The 24516-nt window shown below is 38.2% G+C and overlaps 1 protein-coding gene across 1 annotated transcript in view; it reads left to right on the forward strand.

Annotated features, from left to right (window-relative positions):
* Window positions 1-24516, forward strand: part of CLNK (cytokine dependent hematopoietic cell linker) — a gene marked incomplete at its 5' end in the record, with an annotated part of 84127 nt that overhangs the window by 27128 nt on the left and 32483 nt on the right. The window contains 5 exons of the mRNA XM_036763272.1: window positions 2890-2917; window positions 9710-9728; window positions 11642-11720; window positions 16706-16746; window positions 19405-19535. Of these exons, the coding sequence (XP_036619167.1) occupies window positions 2890-2917; window positions 9710-9728; window positions 11642-11720; window positions 16706-16746; window positions 19405-19535 (298 nt within the window). The remainder of the gene's footprint in view (window positions 1-2889; window positions 2918-9709; window positions 9729-11641; window positions 11721-16705; window positions 16747-19404; window positions 19536-24516) is intronic.

Genomic DNA, 24516 nt, shown 5'->3' on the forward strand with positions numbered 1-24516 from the left:
AGTATTAAGATGATCTCCTAGGGATTCTTCCAGTTCTAAAAGTCTATGAATCCAAGAAAAGAAAGAAAGAAACAAAGAAAGAAACAAAGAAAGGAGGGAGAAAGGATGGAAGGAAGGAAGGAAAGAAGGAAGGAAGGAAAGAAGGAAGGAAGGAAGGAAGGAAAAGAGAGAGAACAAAAAAAGAATGAAAGAAAGAGTAAAAAGAAGGAAAGAAGGAAGGAAGGAAAGTATGGAAGAAAGGAAGAGAATGAGAGAGAAATAGAAAGAAAATGAAAGAATGAAAGAAAGAGAAAGAAAGACTGAAAGAAAAAAGAAGAAAGGAAGAAAATGGGAAAGAAAGAAAGAGAAAAAAGAAGGAAAGAAAGAAGGGAGAAAAGAGAGGAAGGAAGAGAATGAGAGAGAAATAGTAAAAGAATGAAAGAAAGAGAAAGAAGGAATGAAAGAAAGAAAGAAGGAAGGAAAAGAGAGAGAACAAAAGAAAGAATGAAAGAAAGACAAAAAGAAGGAAATAAAGAAGGAAGGAAAGCATGGAAGGAAAAGAATGAGAGAGAAACAGAAAGTGAAAGAATGAAAGAAAGATTGAAAGAAAAAGGAAGAAAGGAAGGAAGAGAATGAGAGAGAAATAGAAAGTAAAAGAATGAAAGAAAGAGAGAAAGAAAGAAGGAAGGAAAGAAAGAAGGAAAGGAAGGAAGGAAAGAAGGAAGGAAGGAAGAGAGGAAGAAAGGCAAGAGAGAAAGGAAGGAAGGAAGGAGGAAACTGGAGCTTTTCTAGCTTATTCTAAACAAAGCCTTTTACTAGGCAGTCTTGACTTTTAATTACTCTCTAGTTCAGGCAGCAACAGCCCTATTATGATTTTTCCTCACTGTCTCACTCTGGTCTTCTTATTTTCTTCTTTAACAAAAAGTTCCTGACATTGGCAGCTGGGTTCTAGCTCCTCAGCCAGCATGATCCACAACAGCTGCCATGTAAAACACTTTAACATGAATTGCTCTCTGTAAAACCAAGCTCATCACTCTATGCAAAAATGCAATAGCTTTTGAGCAATCAGAACAAGTTGTGGTCTCTATTTAGGGACTGATTTACATCTAGAAATCTACTGTATCAGTTGCAGTCAGCCAGACAGCTGCAGCTTTGTCAATTGGCTATGGTCGTCTTGCCTTCCTGCTGTTAGAATGGTTGTTTTTCGCCCTGTATGGGTCGACACAAAGTATGAGAAAAAAGGAGCCCTCGGATTCCCAAGTGATTTGCTAGTTTAAAACTAAACCTCTGCATCTTTAAAACATGATTGACCAGTCCTGTAAGTTCATTTCACACACACACACACACACACACACACACACACACACACACACACACATACAGTCAAAATATCTTTCAAACCATCCCTCTGATGCTTTATAGGCAAAACAGCAGGATGTTTGACTGAACTTTTGCCCTTCTAATGGCCCTTCTCAAGCCACAGCCTTTGAAATCTCTTTTCAGCTTTTGATACTGTTGACCAACCCCCACTCCCTCTTCCAGGATAACCTGCCCTTCTTCAACTTCCATGGAAATGCTGTCTCCTGGTACTCCTCCTATCTACCTGACCACTCCTCCTACTTCTATTCATTATCATCATATCATCATCCATTTCCTGCCCCCAAGCCCTCTTGTATCCCAGGACTCGGTCTTGAAATTTTTTTTCTCTTCTTTCTCACCTTTGCCTGCGCGCTCTCTCTCTCTCTCTCTCTCTCTCTCTCTCTCTCTCTCTCTCTCTTTCTCTCTCTCTCTCTGTCTCTCTTTCTTCCTTCTCCTTCCTCTCCCTCCCTCCATATCTCTCTGTCTCTGTCTTTGTCTTTGTCTTCCTCTCTCCTCCCCCTCTCTAGATAGAGAGATATAGATATATCAAAGAGAGATAGGAGGGGAGAGAGAGAGAAAGGGGCAACATTATAGCTACAAATCACCATTGTCTCATTTGATCCTAGCACTTAGCACGAAGGCTGACCCATACTAGGTGCTTAATAAATGTGTGTTGACTGATTGTTAAGTGAATGAGCCTTACAGCAACCCTCTGAAACAGTGCAAGTATGTGAAGCAGTGTGGCATTGTAGTGAGATCACTAGTCATGAGTTAATAAATACTGTTTCTACCTGTGACAATTAGTAGCTGTGAGATCCTGGACTAGGTCTTTAACCTCTCTGAGCTGCTGTTTGTTCATCTTCCAAACATGAATGCTAGTACTTGAGAAAAGTGATTTATAAACCTTCATGCTAGAAATGTGAGTTTTTATATAAGTATTATGATCCACTTCTGACAGATGGGGAAACTGAGGCTCAGGTTGTTTACTGCCTTGCCCAAGGACACAAAACCAGTAGGTAGCAGAGATGGGACAAGAACCCAGTTCTTCCGACTGAACGTAATAATCTTTTTTTTTCTCTTGGATCGCTTACAGGTCTAACATTTTATCATTCCCATTCTGCCTGGTTTGACAGTTTCATTTTGAAAACTATTTACACTTCCCCAAAGTGAATAACTAGGAGCTTTAAAACCATGGTGACAGGAGTGGGCATGATTTTTCTAATGAAGTTTGACATGGTGAACAAAATGTCAGAAGGAAAGATGAAGGTATTAAAATTCTCCCAAACGAATGAACTTGGACATCTTATATTTCTCATGATTAATTTCATTTCTGTCACCACCTTTTATAGCAGATCATAACTTTTTTCTCCAAGAAAATTATGGGAAAAATAACCTGGCTTTACTTTTATATAGCAGCTATAAATTTCTCACCAGACCAGGGGCTGTTAATTTGGCAATGAAAATGTAATCAAAGTTTTTAAGGACTTGGAATAATTTTAGCTTGATTATTATGAAATATTTTATGTAACCATATATTTCTTTCTCTTCCAGACAGATCAGTTTGAAGGATTTAAGTGATGTAAGTAGGCATCTCCTTCAGTACTATTAAAAAAATGGTAATGGGGAACAAATTCTATATTATGAAAGCACATGCTTTTACAGTAGTCTAGATATCTGTAACTGAACTGATTTAAAGAGACCATACCATTACACGACAGAGACCTTTTCAAGTAAAGAGAGAGTATATCTTTCAACATCACAGAATTTTCAGCTAGAGAAAATACACTGGAAAACTTAGTATGGTGTTATGGAGCACAGCACAAAACTCAGTGTAAGTCATGGATTGTACCATCTGTTCAGGGTTAGTATAGAGGCAATGTGTTTTAGTGGAAAGACCCCTAACCTTGGAGTCAGATGTTATGGGTCCAGTGTAGACTATGTGACCTGAGACAAATCACTTAATCTCTCAAGTCCTCTGCTACTTTAGCTGTAAAATGAAGGGGTGGCATTAGAAGATCTCCAGAGACTCATCCATCTCCAGCATTCCCTGATTCTATGAAATGGGGCACTTAATAGAGGCAATTTAATGAGGCATTCTGGGAAAGGTGGTCTGACAGGGTGCACAGTATTACAATGAGAGCCAAGAATTTAAATTATAATATCTGTGTTTCGTAAAACTACAATTAAGTTCCTTTTTCTATACATGAACACCTTGCCTTTGTTGATTATCTCTAATATCCGGCATATATATGTATATATATATATATATATATATATATATATATATATATATATATATACACACACGCATATATATATCCTTGATATAATTATTTGGGTGTATTTGGGTGTTGTCTCCCTCGTTAGACTATGAGCTCCTCATCAGAGATTTGTCTTTTGCCTCTCTTTGTATCCCTAGCACTTACCATGGTGTCTGGCACATTGTAGACACTTAATAAATGCTTACTGACTAATTAATAGAAATTACTAGGAAAAAAAAGGAGGAAGCCATTATGGCAGGGATATTTAACATATCATTGACCTTATCAACGTAGCACTAATTCAGCCGGTACATATAGTAACACCTCCATCACTTCTTATCCCAAGTGTAAGTCTTGTCTACATTTTTTTTTGGCAGAGCCTACATAGAGTATCTCATCAATGCACTTGAGCTGATCACTTCAATATCATGAATACCAGTGCAGCAGTTGGGTTGTCCATCACTCATTCTTATAAGGAGATCAAAACCCATCTCTTTTCCCAATCATATACGAACTTGTGTTTGTATTTTATCCCACCTCTCCCATATAAATAACCATTCAAACTATACTGCAGCCTACCTAGGTCCACCATCTGTGTTTCCATTGGTCCTTAAGTCTCTTGTAATTTTGATTCTTCTGAGATCGTGGTATTCTGTAACTTGCAACTATAAGAGAATCACTAGAAGGATATTTGCATTGAAAAAAATAGGTTTTGGTAGCAGCAAGCAGGTTGCTATCATTGGAATTACTGTATAATTTTCCAAAGGCAGTACAATAGGATTTCTTAATTCCATTCAATTTGGGGCCCATATTATTGTCAATCTTCAAGAATGGCAATACATCCAAGACACATTAAAGTATTCATATTCTAGTATGCTGTTGGATTAGTTCCATGAGTTATCCAACAATCTTCATAGTATAACCTGGGCAATATGGATTTTTATCTACTTTATTTTTCCATGGTGGATAACTTGGATTATTTATTTTTAATGATGATAGATTTCATTAACTCCCCAGAACCATCCTGAGCTCTGACTGGTAAGGTTTTGCCTTATTTTGCCTAGGTCCAGGCTTCCACTTCATTTTCTTACCATCCCCACTTGGGCTAACATTTCCAACCCCTCCACACCATAACCTTTGGTCATGGCTGTGAGAAGAGATGCCTAGCTCTGACTCCTCCCATCAGTGATAATGATGAGGTCAAGGTTGTGGACACAATTAGCCCCTGGAACCATGCTGGGCTCTGATCAGAGAGCTGTTGCCTTATCTTGACTGTCTCTGGTTTCCTTCTCATTTCTTGGCCATCTCCCTACCACAGACAGGTTCCTCCCTCCCAGTTCCCACCTCCCCCCATCTTACCCCTTCTAGCTATCCTTTATGTGCTGGGGAACTTTTATCATGCTATGGCAAGACCCTTATTAGAATGGAAACTCCTTGAGGGCAGAGACTGTCTTATTTTCTTACATTAGTATCCTCAGCACTTAGGGCAGTATCTGGTATATAGTAAGTACATAATAAATGCTCTCTCTATCTGTCATTGAGAAGTATTGTAGCGTTCCCAAGACTTGATAAAATCAGCACAATGTTATCCCTGGTGAGGAACATCTAGAGAATTTCTCTAATAATAGAGACTCCATCTTCTCCTTGGACTTTTAATTTGGTATGTATCTTTACCTTTGTGGTAACTAGCTACAAATGTAAATGTATACAGGCCCTGGCAAACACCTTAATTGAGCATATATGTTGATGAAAATCATGGTGTCTCTTTAAACAAAAAGTCTTTAGTCACAAGCTTTGGCTCCAGAAAAAAATTGAGAAAATTCACCTCCCCCCCTTCTTTGCAGATGTGGGAAGATGTAAGTGTAAAATATTGCACATACTGTCATATGTAATTGGTGCCATGATGACCCCCATTTTACAGTTGAGGAGACTGAGATAGAGCTTAGTGACTTGCCAAGGGTCAAATGGCTACTTAGCATTTAAGGCTCAATTTTATAATATAATTAAGAAGGAAAATTATGAGGAATGTAAATAAATCTGGGAAGATCTTTATGATCCATGGTGTGGAAAAAAGCAGAACCAGAAGAATAGAGTACATAATAATTATGGGTCATATGATGAAAAGTGAATGATAATGATCCAACAAAAATTGTGATGAGTCCTTAGAGGGAGGGATTAGAAGTGTATAATCATACCTGTGTTGAAATCAATTAAATTAATTGTTAAAAGTTAATAAGCAAGCTTAGTTGTTTATATTGATGTTAAATGTTATTTCTAATAAAGCAATAATTTTTAAAATGATGGCATTGGATTTACAGCTTAAAGAAACTTTAGAACCACCCAGCCCAGCCTCCTCATCTTAGAGAAAACTTGGGCCAGAGAAAGAGAAATTACTTGCCCAAAGTCAAATAGGCGGTAAATAAAATAGTCAGTCAATAAGTATTTATTCTATGTGCCAGACACTGTGCTAAGCTCTGGAGATACAAAAAGAAGCAAAAGACAGTCCCTGACCTCAAGGAGCTTACAGTCTCATGGGGAAGACATCAAGCAAATAAATATGTACAAACCAACTATATACAGGATAAATAAGAAATAATTAAAAGATGGAAAGCAGTGGAATTAAGAATGTTTGGGGAAAGGCTTCCTATAGTCGAAACTTAAAAGCCAGGAAAGCCATTAGGTAAAAAATGAGGAGACAAAGCATTACAGGCATGAAGGATCGCCAGACAAAATGCCCAGATCCAAGAGACCAGGTATCTTATTCACAGAGCAGCTAGGAGACCCCATGTCACTGGATCAAAGAGTGAACGTTACAGAGTAAGGTGTAAGAAGGCTAACAATGTAGAGTCAAGGGAGCTAGTTCATAAAGGTCTTTAAATGCCAGAGGATGTGATATTTGATCCTGGAGGCAATAGGGAACCACTGGAGTTTAATGGGGGATGGGAGGGGCACTTTAAGAAAATCCCTTTGCTGACCAAACGGAGATTGGACTGGAGTGGGTAGAGAGTTAAGGCAGGTAGCCAACATCAGGCTGTTGCAATTGCTGCTGTTGTTTGTCCCTCATTCTCAAAGAAGACCAAGAGGACCATGACATCAGGGAGGTGATGCCGTGACATGCAAGGGAATTGGATTGAAATGAAGGAGGCCTGTGCAAAGTCACCAGACTCCCTTTCTCCTCCGGAGCCATCTGGGTCCAGTGGCCAGCTATGGATAGGGACAACAACTGGAAATGGCCCAGGATGCAATAGGGAACATTGGCCCTTTCATGCTAAGGTCTTTAATAGGTCTCAGTTTGACTGAGGCAGTGTTCATTCAGTGGCTGAGGTAAAGAATGGCCTCTTTAAAAAAAAAAAAAGCAGATCTGGGAGGGGAAGACTCTCAGAGTTTCTGGCCAAAACAGAAACAATCATTATTTACATTCGTTCTGAGACAACTGCAGCCCAGACAATGACTTGCTCTGGGACCAGAGTGATTTGGGGTTAAGGCTAGTCTTTAAGAGAAAAAAACAAACAAAAATAATCATCCAAGTATGAAGTGATGAAGGCTTGTACCAGAGTGGTGACAGTATTAGAGTAGAAAAGAGGGTATATCAGAAAAATGTTACAAAGGTGAAATCTATAGCTTTTGGTAACAGATTGGCTATGGGGTGAAGGTGGGGGTGGAGTGATGAGAAATAGTGAGGAGTTGAAGATGGCACCTTGGTCTCTCCTGGAACCCAAGGAACTAGGAGGGTGGGGGTTGCCCTCTACAGTTAAGGGAAGGTGGCAGGGGAGCATTGAGGGGGAAAGATAATGAGTTCAGTTTTGGACATGTTGAGTTTGAGATGTCTGGACATCCAATTTGAAATGTCGGAAAGGCAGTTGGAGATGGGAGATTGGAGGTCAGCACAGAGGTTAGGGCAGGATATGTAGATTTGAGAATCATCAACATAGAGATGATAATTAAATTTATGGGAGCTGATCACCAAATGAGATAGCATAGAGGAAGAAGAAGAGAGGGCCCAGGGCAGAACCCCGTAGGACATCTCCAGTTAGAGGGTGTGATCTGGAGAATCTGGAGATCTGGAGATCACTAAGTGAGATAATATAGAGGAAGAAGAGAAGAGGGCCCAGGGCAGAACCCTGTAGGACATCTCCAGTTAGAGGGTGTGATCTGGAGAAGCATCCAGCAAAGGAGACAGAGGAGAAGTTTGATGGTTAGGAGGAAAACCAGGAGAGAGTGGTATCCTGAAAAACTGGAGAGAAGAGAGTATCAAGGAGGAGAGGGTGATGAACAATATCAGAGGCTGAAGAAAGCTCAAGAAGAAAGAGGACTGAGTAAAAGCATTTGGATTTGGCAATTGGTACCTATGGAGAGAGCATCTGGGTGGAATGATGAGGTCTAAACTGGATTGTTGGGAGTTAAGAAGAGTGAGAGGAGAGGAAGTGTAGATGTCTACTGTAGATGGTCTTTTGAGGAGTTTAACCACAAAGGTGAGAAGAGCTGGAACTGAGACAGGATTCTCAATGACTACCAAGACAGTACTTACTTTCAATGGACTGTGTGAAATTCCTGGAGACTAAATTACTGGTCCATTATCATACAGCAAGTATAGGGCATTTCCATCTATACTCCATTCAATGCAATCAGTCTTTTGTTCAACCTCAGTGAATGTAAAGTTAATCTTAACTATGGATGACAAAGTATATAAAGCACTGTATAATAGCCTTGAAAATATCCTGCTGAGGCCTATGTTGCTTATTGAATCCAGTTTACAATTCCTATATTTAGAGCTGGAATGAATATGTTAGAGCAGTGGTGTCAAACTCAACCCCCCCCCCAAAATCATCCATAAGGATTTCTGCAGTTCACATGTTGTCTGAGAAAACTACATATTAATATCATATCATCCATTCTAGGACAGCTAGGTGACACAGCAGGTAGAATTCAAGGCCTGGAGTCAGAAAGACTCATCTTCACAAGTTCAAATCTGGCCTCAGACACTTACAAACTGTGTGAACCTGGGCAAGTCACTTAACCCTGATTGCCTCAGTTTCCTCATTTGTTAAATGAACTGAAGAAGGAAATGGTAAATCACTCCAGTATCTCTGCCAAAAAAAAACCCCAAATGGAGTCAGGAAGAGTCAGAAACAACTCAACAACAACAACAATATTCCATTTTATTATTTATTTTATTAATTCCATATTCATTATCATTTATTTAATTTAATAATAAATTTGTTATTTATTCAATATAATAATCAATTTACTATTCATCTATTTTATTTATAATTATTATATTATAATTTCCCAACTACAGTTTAATCTGGTTCCATGGCCCTGGGGAGTGGTACAGGCTGTATGTTTAACACCTTGGCTTTAGAGGTCATCTTATGCAACCCTTCCTTTTTGTATCTGAGGTCCAGAGAAATTAACTGACCTCACCACTTAGCTAATAGCTAGCAGATGTAGGATTTGAACCCAGTTACTTTACCTCTAAAGCCAGCACTATGCCACTGAACTATGCTGAGACTTCATAGCAATACAGCTGGTATGTGAAAGATCAAAAACCAGAGCCCAGCTCTTCTGAAGCCAAGTCTTATGCTCTTTCCACTATAAAAGAGCAAGGTTACATCAAAGTTTGTGTATTTCAATTTATGGTACAAATTTACTTTAAGGAATGGAATAAGTCATGAGGGTTGGGTTTTTTCAACCTGACCTGCATTTTAAAATTTTTTTAAACTTCATCCATGTGGGGAACTCCAAGCCCAAGTTTACAAATTCTAAATGAAAGTACATGTCAATTATAGAGCATTTAGAAACCCTAAGGAGCCCAACTAATGATTGTCAGAAAGGAGATACTAGGAATTGAAATGACTAACCCACTTTTCTTCCCAAAGTGTTCTTTCTTAACCAGGACAATTTGCCCTGGTTATAAAAATATGTATGGGTCAGTTTTGTCTGAATTCTTTTTATCTTATTGAATTTTATTTTACTATTTCTATTCTGAAATTCCTATTATTGAATAGTATTTCTATTACCTATACATTTTCAAATTTCTATTATTGAATCTTCTGGGAATTTCTATTTGTGAGTCATTCAGCATCATTGTTCTGATTCTTTCTATACAGGTGCATCAAGGAGATAAAGGTACATTCATTATGTTATTTGAGTATAATATTTTCTTACATTGCCATACTTGGATTATTAGTGCTTCAGATCAAGGAATTCTATTCATTATTTTAATCACAGAAGAGCCTGTATATGTGTGTCACTTTGTCTTTGTATCCCTAGAGCTCAGTGTGCAGCCAACTCTAATCTATGTAAAGAAAGAGTTGACAAACAAAATTAAAATTTACCCGTATCCCAAAACCCATACTCTGTCCATTAGAGTTTCAACCTTGCATTACACAATTTTTTTTTCACCAGAGCTAAAAGCAAGAATCATTAGACCCCAGCTATTCGCTTCCTACTTATAAACAGTTTGGTCACATCCAAATGTTTACCTTCAAAGCCTGCAGCTCCAGGGGCTCTTTTCCTTTGCTTCAGACAGTTTCCAAAGTAGTATTCCACCACACTTTTGATCCTCACAGAGATATGTGTTCCTTTTGTTGTCAATAGGTTAGATTTTAAATCACATTCTATCAAGAATGTTGAAGTAGTGATAGCTGGGGTGGAGGGAAGGAAGGGTGGATAATGTGGGGATGGGAGATGGGTGGGTGTGAGTGTGGGTGTATGCATAGAGATAGTGTGGGGAAGAGTGGACAAACAGCTGGCTAGACTCCTGGATAATAGGATAAAATCAGAAATCTGTGGCACCCTCACTAAAGACAACATGCAAGCCAACTTTCTATGGGACAGAGGTTAGTTGTTACTATCTTCCTTTCTATTATATGTGAGGTTCAAAAGTAGCTTCCCACCATTTCTAGTCTCCTACAAATAAATCTCCCTCCCACCCCTTGCTTGCAAGAATCTATACACAGGTACCATCTCCCTCCCCTCCTCTAATCACACGAGAAGAACAGGGATCAGAGACTTTCATAAAATCACTGAAATCTTAGAATTGGGTGAGATCTAATAGGCTATCTATTCCAATTTTATTATTTATCATTCCAATTTATTATTATTATTTCCGACCTGAATGAGCAAACAATCCCTTCTATAACATCCGTGGGGCAGCTAGGTGACACAGTGGAGTGAGCACCAGGCCTGAAGTCAGGCAGATTTGAGTTCAAATCTGGTCCTAGACACTTACTAGCTACATGACCCCGGGCAAGTCACTTAACCCTGTTTGCCTCAGTTTCCTCATCTATAAAATGAGTTGGAGAAGGATATGGCAAACCACCTAGAATATTTTCCAAGAAAACCCAAAATGGAGTCGTGAAGAATAGGACACGACTGAAATGATTGAGCCGTAACATCCCCAGCAAGTGGTCATCTTTCCTCTGCTTAAGTGCCTTCAGTGACAGGAAGCTCACCTACCTCCGCAGCACACCATTCAATTGTTGGATAAATTTAATTGGTAAGGAGTTTCTCCCATATACTGTGGCAAAAAAATCTGTCTCTCTGTAACTTCACACATAGCTCCTACTTCTGTCCTCAAAGGCCAAGCAAAATAATTCCAGTTCATCTGACATATGAAGTCTCTTCAGATATTTAAGGAACTGTGATCATATACCCTCCAAGCCTTCTCTTCCCCAGCTTAAAAATGCAAACCCTTTTTCCAAAGTTTAGGGACCACTGAGTTCAAGTTAGCATTCTCCTTCCCTAGCAAAGTCAAATGTATGTTTTGGACCAAAAAAGTTTAGGGAACACTTTTTGGTGAAAAAAATCCCAAAGTATCTAGGGACTAAGGATGTCTATTGCCTACAATCCTCAGCAGTCAAGGTGGCTTCAGAATGTAAATTTTAGAGTCCCCATAGACCTGCTAGAAGCTGGAGGCACGATTCCAAATGAGATATGGATTGCATTTTACCAAAACTATAATATCTCCCATGTGCTCTAAAATTTCACTCAATCATCTGTCATTTGTGATTTGGATGGAATTGTCTTTGTTTATGAAGTTCCAGATCACCCGAAGAAGCCTGTTCTGCCTTGCCAGACACAACATCATCTGAAGGATCATTCTGTTCCTGTTGCCAGGTAGGACCCCTGGACTTTGCTTCCTGGATCGTGGCATATGCGCTCATGACAATTTACAGTGTCTGACAATTATGTGCCAAATGCTTCATGAGAAGAAGTGAAAAAAACAAAACAAAAAACCAACTATGGACATCTATATTGTGAAGGGGAAGGAGACAGAAAGCCTTATTGATGGTTGCCTGCAATTAGGCCTGAGAAAGCTATAAGGAAGGGTTGTCATCAAAGTCAGTCACACTGCACTTCCTGCACCTAATATAGGTGATTGATAGGGGGCTTCTGAGGACTCAGAGGTCCTCTAGCAAGAGATACACACAGACACACAGACACACACACACACACACACACACACGCTTCTTTGAAGGACTAAGTCTTCTTTAACAATGATACTAAGCAATTAGAGTAAGAAAGGTTGGAAATGTCTTTAACTCCTTAATAAATTGTAGTCTTTTCAATTAACAAATTTATTTTCTCTCCCTCCTAACTCGCCCAACCCTCCCCACCAAAAACCGCACATACACACTAAAAACAAAAAACAAAACCTTTGTAACAAATATATGTAATCAAGCAAAACAAATTCCCATGTTGGTTGTGCCAAATATGTGTGTGTATGTATGTGTGTATATGCATATTTGTGTGTATGCATATATATGCATGTAGACACATATAAACATACATACATGCGTGCGTGCATACTATGTATATTTTATACATATATATATAAAATGTATCTCACAGTCTATACCCTAAGCTCATCACCTTCCTGATCAGAGGTGGGTAGGACTCTTGATCATTGGTCCTCTGGAATCCTCCTACTTGGTCGTTTCATTGATCAATGTGATTAATTTTTTTTTCAAATTTCTGGGCATTGGAGAAGGATTTTTGAGAAGTAATAATGTTAATAACAAATGACACAATTTAGCACCCTGAAGATTTACAGACCAGAAGCAATGTGGCATAGTCTTGGAGTCAGGAAGACATGAGTTTAAGACTTGTCTCTCAAACATACTGGCTGTGTCACCTTGGGCAGGTTATTTAACCCTTTAGTGCCCTAGGCCACTCTCCAAGCTCTAAACTGCAGAGAAGTTACCTACTTATATACAGTAGAAAGGGTTTCCTCATTCAGGGAGTTCCCTATAACATTGAAATCATAGATCCGTCTCTAGCCTTATACCTAAGATTTTCATAACACTTTCTTCACAATAATCATATAAGGGAGGTAGTTTAAATAAGACTATCCCACTTTCACATGTAAGTGAACACACACTATTCATACAGCATTGTAGAGTGATGGGAAAGTGCTGGGCTTGGAGCCAGAGGGCCGGCCTGTATTCAAATCCTGCTCCTGCCCCTTCCTCCCTGTGTAAACTCATGCAGATGACTTAGCCTCTCTGGGCCTCGCAGACCTGGAAAGTCCTCTCCCTCTCCCATCTCTAAGTCCCTCCCCTCCTCCAGCATCCAATATCCAAATCTAACCTCCACAAGGTGATCCCCAGGCCTTCCTCCAGCTCCACCAGGTGAAAGTGATTTCTACTTCTTTGAATTTCTCCCAATATTGTGTTAGACAATAGTATATATTTTGTATTGATTTCATTGTCCCTTTTGTTCCAGTTATGTGTGTCTTCGCCCTCCAGTCCTATATGAGATTGCTAACTGCTTGAAAGCAGGGCCTATACTATATCTGTCTATGTATCCAAGCACAATGCTTGGCACATGGTAGGCATCGAATCCATGTTTGTTGAGTTGAACTAAAAATTATCTATTTGAGCTATAACCATTTTCCCTCAAGAAAACTATCAGATTTCCTTAAACCAAAAGTTTTTTTGAAAATTGGACAGGAGAATCTAATTTCACTATTATGAAAATGACAACCTCATATAACTCTACCAAACTGCTTCTTTCGCAAACATTTTTGTCCATCATTGAAAAGGCCAGTTCTTTTTGAAACAAGACTAAAACGAGGGAAATATCCAACTGGCTTTGAAGCCTGGGGTAATAGAAACAGCAGTGGACTTAGCCTGAGGTGACCCGACCTTAAGCTCAGACCTCCAATGCTTCCTAGCTGGGGGATCTTCGACAAGTGGCTTGTGTCACCACTACTGCCTCACCTATAAAACAAGACTCACCATTATGTGGCATTTGGGGTACTCCTACTCAAAACTGTAGTTCATCATCATCCCAGATGATGGTTTATTTTAACCAGCCAGCCAGAGGATGAGGAGAACAAAAGCGACCAGAGAATTAACATGCAGGGAGAGCACACAAAAAGAAAGAACCTACAGTCAGGAAATACACTGTTTCTTGTTTAGTCTCTTGTTTAGTTTTCAGGCATCTCTGACTCTTTGTGACCCCATCTGGGATTTTCTTGTCAGAGATGCTGAAGCGGTTTGCTGCTTCCTTCTCCAGCTCATTTTACAAATGAGGAAACTAAGGCAAATAGGGTTAAGTGACTTGTCCAAGGTCACAGAGCTAGTAAGTGTCTGAGGCCGGATTTGAACTAAGGTCTTCCTGACTCCAATCTTGGCACTCTATCCATTGTGGCACCTGTCTTGTATGGCCAAAGTACACACATAGTCAATGCTAGGGGTGGGGAACCTGCAGCCTCAAGGCCACATGTGACCCTCTAGGTCCTCAATTGTGACCTTTGACTGAATAAAAAAAAGAGCTGCACTTGAGGACCTACAGGGCCACTTGTGGCCTTGAGGCCACAGGTTCCCCACCCCTAGTCTATGCCCTCCTTCACAAGCTGTATGAAAATTTAAAGGAGGCCATATCCCATACTTGTTATACTATTTGATTAAAAAGCTTTTGTTCAGAGTATTGTGTCTCCTGGACAGCTGGTAGAAGTAAATACATCAGTGGGGGCTCATGAGTCATGGTTTTGAGCAGGTACTAAACCCTAAATCACCTTGAATCTAATGTAGGCTTCTAGGAGCTCATATTCCAGATAGTCTCAGGTTCCAAACTTTCAAAAACTATTTGACAGAGGGTTAATGAAGAAAGCAATTTATGAACTTTAAAGCACTATACAAATATGAGCTGTTATAATACCATCACCTATTACTTGAAATCATTTTTTGCGCTACAATGTTCAATCATTTCTCAATGGACATTTCCCTCCCAACATTGTTCTGAATTCGTCTAAGTTCCTTAAGGGCAGAGACTATTTTGTTTTATCTTTATAACCTTGGTGCACAGTATAGTATATTACACATAGTCGGTGCTTAATCAATATTTGTGTACTTGAATTTGAAGATGAAGGAAAAAATTCAGAGAAATTAATTTTAATGAGCTTATGCACCTAGTCCTTGAAAAAGGGTTCTGATCTTTTTTGTCTTGTTTTCTTTTGATTCGTGGGTCTTGAAATCAATAGAAGTTTAGCGTGAAAGAGGCAGATAGAATTAAGACCATATTTTTGTGTTTGTATCAACTGCTAGCATTCGAATCTACCGTAAGCACATTGTTATTCAAGGTCCCTTTTTAGGATAATGGAAGCCAGAAATATACAGTAATGTTTACTGGGTTGAGTTGTCTTTAATTAAGCCAAAAAAACTAGCCAATAATAAAAATCCAATTCTAGATCATATGTCGGTTTGATTTAAGTGCTGAAGCAGGTCACTGAAGGTGAGATGACACAGGAGATCAGAGTGAAATTATAATCTCAGGAGAGCAAGTATGAAAAAAATCCTCATAAAGTCCTGTCTCATAACATAGGGTTAGAATCTGTTTAAAATAATTGTGACTATCATATGGCTTTTTTTTCAAACTTTCTTTCTGTTGGCATCTGTAGTGATTGTCTTTTCTCACCCTCCCCCACCACGCCTCCCCCCCCACCATCAGCCACCAGTGCCTGGTATAAAGCTTGATACATTGTAACAAATACTTGTTGAATGAAAAAGATCAGGAACTGGTAAATGGAGAGAAGGGAGAAAATAACCAAGACATGTTTCGTTCATGTCCTCAAGGGGCTTACAGTCTCGTATGAGACAAAAGAGGTGCACACAGTTAAACATGATACAAATTTCAATAGAATAATAATCACTCATATTCCTAAAGTATTATATGGGCTACAATGTGTTTAGCTTTATAACAACTGTGAGTTACAGGAGGGCAAGTGTTGTTAGGCAGCTAGGTGATACAACAGCTAGAGGGCGGGACCTGGAGTCAGGAAGACCTAGCTGGGTGACCCTGGGCAAGTCCCTTATTTGCCTCAGTTTCTTTAGCTGTAAAATAGGGATAATAATAGCACCTCCTTCCCAGGGTTGTTGGGAAGATCAAATGAGAAAATATTTGCAAAAAGTGCTTAGCACATTGCAAGACACACAGTAGGTACTTCATAAATGCTTGTTTTCATTTTTACTAATGAGGAAACTGAGACTTAGATGAAATGACTTGTTCATGTTACACAAGAGGTAAAGGAGAGAGACAGGATTCAAGCCCAGGTCTCCCCCATCCGAGTCTTGTATATTTTTAAATATAGTTTTTCAAATTATAAATGAAATACAGAGTGCTTTAAGATTGGAGGAGGTCAAGGTCATTTCCAGTTTTCTTACACCTACTTCTTTTGATGATCTCATCCATTCCCATATCTTCAGTTAACATCTTTGGGCAGACAACTCCCAAATCCTCATTAGCCCTGTCCACTTCTCTGCTTGGATCCACGGTGGAAGCACAAGGCCTAGCACAGCTAAATATGCCCCCATCCACAGGCAGAACTAAATAAGACCAATTCAGATATGAAAAGTGAAGACCTATAGCGTATGTCAGCTTAAGACATCGGGGAAATATGCCCTATGCTGGTTGTTATTTAACTTTATATTCTTTTTTCTGAAGAAGGTAATAGAGAAAGAACTCATATAAAAGAAAAAGTATTTCAAAATAATGATCCTCAAGATGTTATCTTGGTTTGGGTTCCATGATTTCCTCACTCTATAATTCATGCTTCCAGAACAACACTAACTTTACCTTTAACCAAATCTTTCTCTTAGTTCTCTGTTTATGATGGCTGACCCAAGTTTTCCAAGTAAAGGTAAGACCACTTCATATTACAATTACCAAATGAGCAGATAATCTTAACCACACAAACATGTATAATGGAACCCTGTTGCTGGGCTTTGTTCTCCCTCTTTATTCACTCACTGTATGATCTTGGTGGCTCTTACAGCTCACAGTTAGATAGTGACAAATAGTATATACTCCATAATAGGAACCCTATGAGGAAGGTAGTTCAAAGATCAGTCTCCCCCTTTTACAGAAAAGGAAATGGAGGCTCAGAAGGGTGCTGTAACTTATTCTTGATCAGACATCATGATGAAATCAGAATTGAAATCTAGATGTTCTGATTTAAATTCCAGAACCTTTCATTGAACCACTATGATTTGGCATTCTGAGTCACCCTCCTGCTTACTCTGTAGAAGCAGAGAGCGTAAGACTGGAACTGGAGTAGTCAGGGGCTCTGAGTTGGTTGTAAAGTAATTATAGTTAGTTGTCAGTCTCTCCCTGTGCCCTTTTCCCTCATCCTAGTAGACCACTCCTTCCCTCCAAGCACACCACTTTGTGACTGTATGTGACTCTTTATAGATAACTGAGTAGGAAATGTGGAAACCAGATCACTATCCATTAATTTGTTATGTGTTAAGATAGGAGCAAAAAATAAGGGCAGCTAAGTGGCACAGTAGATGGAGTTGTCATGTTGTGTACTATCCACATCATTCAGGGTTTGTTCTTCCTGGTGATTTGACCCAGAAACTCATAGGTTCTCAAAGGATATGCTAGCAGAGCACAAACTTCGGCAGGTGATGTCATCCTAGAAAGACTCCAAGTGTGGTCCTGGCAACTGAATACGTATACTTTCTGAGGATCAGCCTGTATCATCAATAGAAATATCCCTCGGTCTTATGGAGTGTTCTTCTGCTTCTAGAGTAATGGAGACAGAATGGAGAAAAGGGGGACAAAGTATGCTAAGTTTTTAAGAAGATCACACAGTTTTTAGGCTGTCTATACACATTAAGCATTAGTATTTCCAACATCAGCTCCTCCTCCATCCAATGACTAACAATTGGCCATGCTACAAGAAGAACAAAATTATATCAATTTTGGCATCTTTATATAAATGAAACCAGGAGAAAAGGAAGTTTTGGCTTTATGAAAGGATGGTTCCCATGCTTTCCTTGGAGAAGCAAAGGAGAGAGTGGAGATTGGTTTTAGTATATATCCAAAGACAAGAAAAAATGTCATGTCATGGGCCATTTTGTCATTGTATGTCCCAATTTTCATTATAAACATTTGCAAAAAAGAAAAGGCCACTGTGAAAATAATTGTAGCTTGTGTGCCAATATCCACTGCAAAAGATAAAATAGAAAAATCTACCAAGAATGCTATAAGACTTTTCATATTAAATCAATATATAGTTGAAATGATATGAATTTCTATGCAAGGATGGGCAAATGGAAGGAGTGTACAAATATATATTGGAAAATATGGTTCAGGAGTAAGATATATGAGAAGCCAATGATTTGTAGCCTACAGAGCAGCCTCATACCTCGGGTCATAAACACTTTTTATAGTCAAGTAGTATTAAAAAGGAGGAAAAAAATGACAACACACACACAAAAGAAATTGATTATATTTTAACATGTGTTGTTCAGTCATGTCAGACACTCTGTGACTCCATTTGGGTTTTTCTTAGCAAAGATACTAGAGCTGTTTGTCATTTCTTCTCCAGATCATTTTTTTACAGATGAGGAAACTGAGGCAAAAGGTTACGTGACTTGCCCAGGGCCACACAGCTAGTAAGTGTCTGAGGCTGCATTTGAGCTCAGGAAGAGGAGTTTTCCTGATTCCAGGCCTAGTGCTCTATCTACCATGCCACTTGACTTCCCTATTTTAACATATAGGAATATATTTTTGAATAGTGATCTTGTTTCCATATTTCCTTCTCAATTATCCACATACAGTAGACTACTATTGCTACAGCAGCACTGCTGAACAGAAAAAGAAATGGTTCAGCAATAACAACAAAAAAATGAAATATTTTTAATTTTCAAGTAATCTTTCATGAAGTACTCATGAGAAGAGAAAATATCAATAATCTCCATTTTTATCTCCCAAATATGCTACTTCTATTGTCCATGTGGAATAGGTCTTCTAGGGCTAAATATATTATGCCACTTGAAATATTGCTTTGGTATGATTCATACTTATGTCTGGTCTGTGATAATTTGAGATAAAAACTGTACAGACAATGAAAATCAGCTTTGAAATGTGCCAGGCAAAGCACTAGGGGAGAGGCAGCCTGTAGGTTCTGGAGTCAGGAAACCCAGCTCAGCCGCTTAGCTCTTACTTCTTTGAGATTGGGCAAGTGATTTCTCCCCTTTGGATCTCAATGTCCTCTTCTATAATATGAGTGTTGGACTAGATCACCTTTGAGGGACCTTCCCACTTTAATATTCTATATTCTAAGGTTTCTTCTAGGGCAAATGATTTTATGGTTCTACTGTCCATTATTCTGCATTTTCAAAGTGTTCTACAAACTATTAGATATAAAATGATTGATATAAAATGAAACATTAAAATATTTCTCAACAGCATCTTGTATAATAGGCCACAGCCTATTGCATTTCAAATGAGAGTTGATATTTTGGTTTTTTTGGTGAAATCATGACCAATTTCGAATTTATCTTTAAAGGGCAGAAAGTAAGCGTGTACCCATCCTCAACCCAGAAATCCCCACAACCAGCACATGGCAGCCCGCTTGAGGATAAGCCTTTGCCTACCAGTTTGCATCAGAAACCATGTCATGGCAAATCCAGCACAAAGGTAAAAAGTTTCCTCAATAGGCTTGAAGTCTTTCCAAGTGAAGTCAGCACCAACTAGACCTTTTCTGGAGGAAATACTTGAATGAAGTTCTGATCACCAGCTAGATTTTTTCCTCCCCTCCCACTTTTCCTTCTCAGCTTTCAATGAACAGGTCTCCCATTATTCAGGCTCTAGCCAGGAAATTTTGAGCACACCAGTTTTTTAAAAAAATTGTTCTTTTACTTAACAAGCATTTATTTTCTCTCCCTCCAAACCCTATCTCCTCAAAAGAAAAAAAAACAACCCTTGCAACAAATATGCATAGTCAAATAAAACAAATTCCCACATTGGCCATGTCCTAAATATATATGTCTCATTCTGCATATGGAGTCAATCACCTCTCCGTCAGGAAGTGAGTAGCATTCTTCATCCTAGGTCCTCTAGAATCATGGCTGGTCATTGCATCGATCAGCTCTTAAGTAATAAGCATATCGTTTCTTTGTGGTGTAATGAAAAAACACTAGATTTAAAGTTAAGAGAGTTCCAATCCTGATTCTCCAAGTTGCTGCCATGTGACTGGTAAATCATTTCCCTCCTCGGTCTCAGTTTCTTCATCTGCAAAATGAAGTTGCCCTTGGTGGTCTCTAAAGGCCCTTTCCAGCACTCATAGACTATGACTATGAATGACATCTTTGAACCTTATTTTCCTACCCTAAGAGATGGGCATGTTGATCCCTGCCTGAGCTTTTTCTTGGGTTTCTTATTAGGAAAGCATTTTGGAAAGGGTTCTTAAGTATGAGCAATTAAGTTGGTGTAACATTTTCTGCTTTACAATGAATATTTGTATGTATTCTCTTTTTTCATCTTAATTTTCAATTAACAGGCATTTATTTTTCTCCTTCATTAAAAAGAAAAACCTTTTTACACATACTTTGCATATATTCTCACGCAATAATAGTTGACATTTATAGAGTGCTTAATTTAAAGAGTACTTATTACATACAAAATCACAGTAAACTGGGGAGTTCTGAAGCACGTATAATATTCATCCCATTTTTAATATATCAATAAACTAAGGCCAGACAGAAGAAGTGAATATAGGTCACACAGGGAGTAATGGCAGACGCAGGACTTAAACCCAGACCTTCTGACTCTCAAGTTGGCATTCTTTCTACTACATCCAATTGTCCCTCACTTCTTGGATAGTTTCATATGACATCTTCCTGGTTTTCTATTTTTTTCTATTTTAGGCTCCTCAGCCTTCATCTTTTACATTTCTCTGTTCTTCTATTACCTTTTTTCCTTTTCAAAAACCTTTTTAAGGGCAGCTAGGTGGCACAGTGAGTAGAGCACCACCCCTGGAGTAAGGAGAACCTGAATTCAAATCTGACCTCAGACACTTGACACATTTACTAGCTTTCTGACCTTGGGCAAGTCACTTAACTCCAATTGCCCTGCCTTCCCCTCTGCAAAACAAAACAAAACAAAACAAAACACAATTTTTCAGTGAAGTATTCCCCTTTCCTCCAATCTTTAAGCAAGGCCAACCAGAAGCTTTCCCATCAATTATTGTCTTCTCTTGTCTTTTATCCTAAAATCTGAAGATAACCTAGTCTGTCTCGCTAATTTAAAAGAGGAGGAAACAAGTGCAGAGACATGAAGTGATCAGCCCACATTCAAGCAGATAGCAATGAACAAGGGTAGAATTTGAATCTAGCATTAGCCAGGGCTGATCATCAAAAGAAATAAATTCATGAATGAATCATTCTGTTCAATTCAAGAACTATCTACTATATATCTACCTGGAAAGATGCTAGTTTCTGGGAATATAGAAAGAAAAATGAAAGTCTTTGCCCTCAAAGAGCTTACATACTATTGGAGGAAACAAAATGTACACAGAGAAGTAAATTTTTTTAAAAAACATACACAATAAATACAAAATGAGACCACATAGCAGAGTGGACAGAAAGCTAGCCTTGGAGGAGGAAGGCATGAATTTGAGTCTTTACTCTGACACATACTGTCCGCGTGACCTTGAGATAGTCTCATATTCTCTCTAAAGCTAGAAGGTGTCTAGCTGCATTTGTAAAGGGGCTTTCCTCCTCTGGGAGTTCCAAATGAAATCACAGGCCCAATTGTTGTCCCTTAATTTCCTGGGGGAAGTGGGAGTAGCTGTAGGAATAACAATAGTAACTTCTTTAAAGTTGAAGAAGCTCTTTCCTTACGATAATAGTGGAATTAGGTAAGTGGTTTAAGAATCATGTTCCTTCTGCAAGTTAGGAAACTGAATCTCAGAGAGGTTAAGTGAATTACTCAAAGTCAAATTAACTAGTTAGGACTCCTGCTGTGAAGTAAACAAGGACTGGAATTGGAGTCTGAGGTCCTGGCTTCAAATTTTGCTTCTGTTGCTTACCAACATTAAGCAAATTTCCTCATTTGGAAAAGGAAGAGATTGGGTTAAATGGTCTATATTCTAAGATTCAGTGATAAGAACTCAGGTCTGTTTAGTTCCATTTCATAATCCGAGTACAGATCAAGAATTGGCTTTCACCTCCCTGTTGTTTAAAATACTGATGTATTTTAGTTCTACTTTTATGACTTTGGATCATGTGTGCATGTGTGTGTGTGTGTGCGCGCGCGTGTGCGCGTGTGTATGTTCTTATGTGTGTTTACTCTTGCTCTAGATTCTCAGAAACAATAAAAATTCACATTCACATTCTTCTGTTATTGTCAAAGAGAAATCATCCATATAAGCTAGAACTAGGGTCAAATTATAAATCATCATACTCCTTGCCCCTTCAGGCTCTGCTTTTCTTCAGTTTCACAAATTCTTTAAAATCACATAATGTCAAAATTTCAGTGGATCTTAGAACATTGAATGTCAAATCTGAATGGATTTTAACAAAGATACAGAATATTATTGTGAGGAAGTCCCTTGGAACATAATGTTAGAAACTTTGAGGATTCACTAACCCTATATGAGGATCCCTGCAGGCCACATATCAACTTGGAAAACTACATGTTAACATTATCTATAGTCTATTGGGGCAGTTAAATGATGCAGTGAATAGAGCATCTTCCTGATTCATCTTCTTGAGTTCAAATCCAGCCTCAGAGATTTACTAGCTGTGTGACCCTGGGCAAGTCACTTAACCCTGTTTGCCTCAGTTTCCTCATCTGTAAAATGAGCTGGAGAAGGAAATGACTGGCAGACAATCAATCCACAATTTGTAGTTTGTTGCTTTCTAAAGTTTAGATACATTAAAAATTTAACAATTTCTTCTAGTAGCTGGCTTCAGCACATCCCACCCCATATGGGTATCTTTCTGTACTCTCTTTATGACTTTAGACTTTACTTCTGCATGCACCCATCAAGCATGAGTATGTCAGTTGAACACCCAGAACCACTTCCCTGGAAAGTCCTTATTTCAAAAAAAGAATATTAGGTAACCAAAAAAAATTGATAATTCCAAAATAATCATAAAAGAAGAAGTCTTGAAAACTGTGATAAAGTTGAAAAATTTTAAAACAGTTGATTAATAAATTTAAAAGCTCTTTAAGAAAAAAAAATCAGCACCCCATTAGCTAATTTGATTGAAAGAAGAGGAGGAAAATAACCAAAATTTAAAAAGGAGGAGGAATTCACAATTAATGGTAAGTAAAGAAAATTTTCAGAAACTATTATAACCTATTATGTATCAACAAAATCCAAAACTTAAATGAAATGTAATACATATTTATAAAAATATAAAATGAACAAATTAATAACAGCTAAACCATTTTATCACAGAAAGAGAATCCTAGAAAGAGCAAACCATAAATTCCTGGAGAGTAGGGAGAGGAGAACTTTTAAGACAGGAAGATTTATAAGTGAAATCTATCAAAATTTTTACAACACTAGCATTGATGAAGTGCTTTAAAGTATGTAAACCATTTTATATATATTATCTCATTTAAACATCAAATAATCCCTTATCTACATGAACATGTTTCAAGAGCCCCTTTTATGACACAAATATAGCTCTGATACCCAAACCAGGAAAGGATCAAGTAGTGAAAGAGAATTATAGACCAATATCATTAATATTTAGAGAGAGAGACAGAGACAGAGACAAAGAGGAAAAGAGAGAGCATGGCCCAGAATAAAGGCTCAAAGACAGGAAGACATTGATTTAAGTCCCATTTCCAATACATATTGGCTGTGTTAGTTACCCTCTTAGTGTTTAAGTAACTCTCTGAGACTAAGTTCTATATGAAAGAATTTTCTCAATGTGAGTTTCCCATATGAATGGAATTACATATCCAGTTCCCTCCAAAAAGAGACTAAGTAAAATATGGGCAAATAGATTATAGAAATGTATCCAAAAATTATTCATAGTGACCAACTTTATTTTATGGCAGAAATGCAAGGATAGTTTGATGCTAAGAAAAAGTAGTGTTATGAATCATATTAATAATAAAATCATTACAATATTATGATTATATGAATAATCTAAAATATTTTATAAAATATAGCATAATTTACTTTTTTTACAAAAGCAAACATGAGGATGGCTAGCCATTAAAGGATTTTTTAAAAAATATATTGAAAAGTATTTAGCTAAAACTGAGAGTGAGCATGACTGGAAGTATTACCATTCAGATCAGGCATGATGCCCACTCTTACCATTATTATTTGGCTTGATATTAGAAATACTAGCCACAGAAATGAGACCAGAAAAACAAATTCAGACAATAAGCATAAGGAAAGAGGAGGCAAAAAAAATCTCTATTTGCAGACATGGTGTTTCTGATATTCTCACCCCCTTCAATAATCTAATCATCTTTCCCTCTTCTAGATCTGTGATTTCTGCTATTAAATATTTCACTTTTTCCTCCTTGGACCCTTAGCCTATCATTAGCCCATCTCCTTCCCCTATATTCTGTATTTCTTATTTTTGAAATAGTCCTATTAAAAAAATTCCTCCTGTAACTAGCTGTGTAAACTTGGGTAAGTTACTCA

This window comes from Trichosurus vulpecula, chromosome 6 (assembly GCF_011100635.1).
Source record: "Trichosurus vulpecula isolate mTriVul1 chromosome 6, mTriVul1.pri, whole genome shotgun sequence".
NCBI classification, from domain to species: domain Eukaryota; kingdom Metazoa; phylum Chordata; class Mammalia; order Diprotodontia; family Phalangeridae; genus Trichosurus; species Trichosurus vulpecula.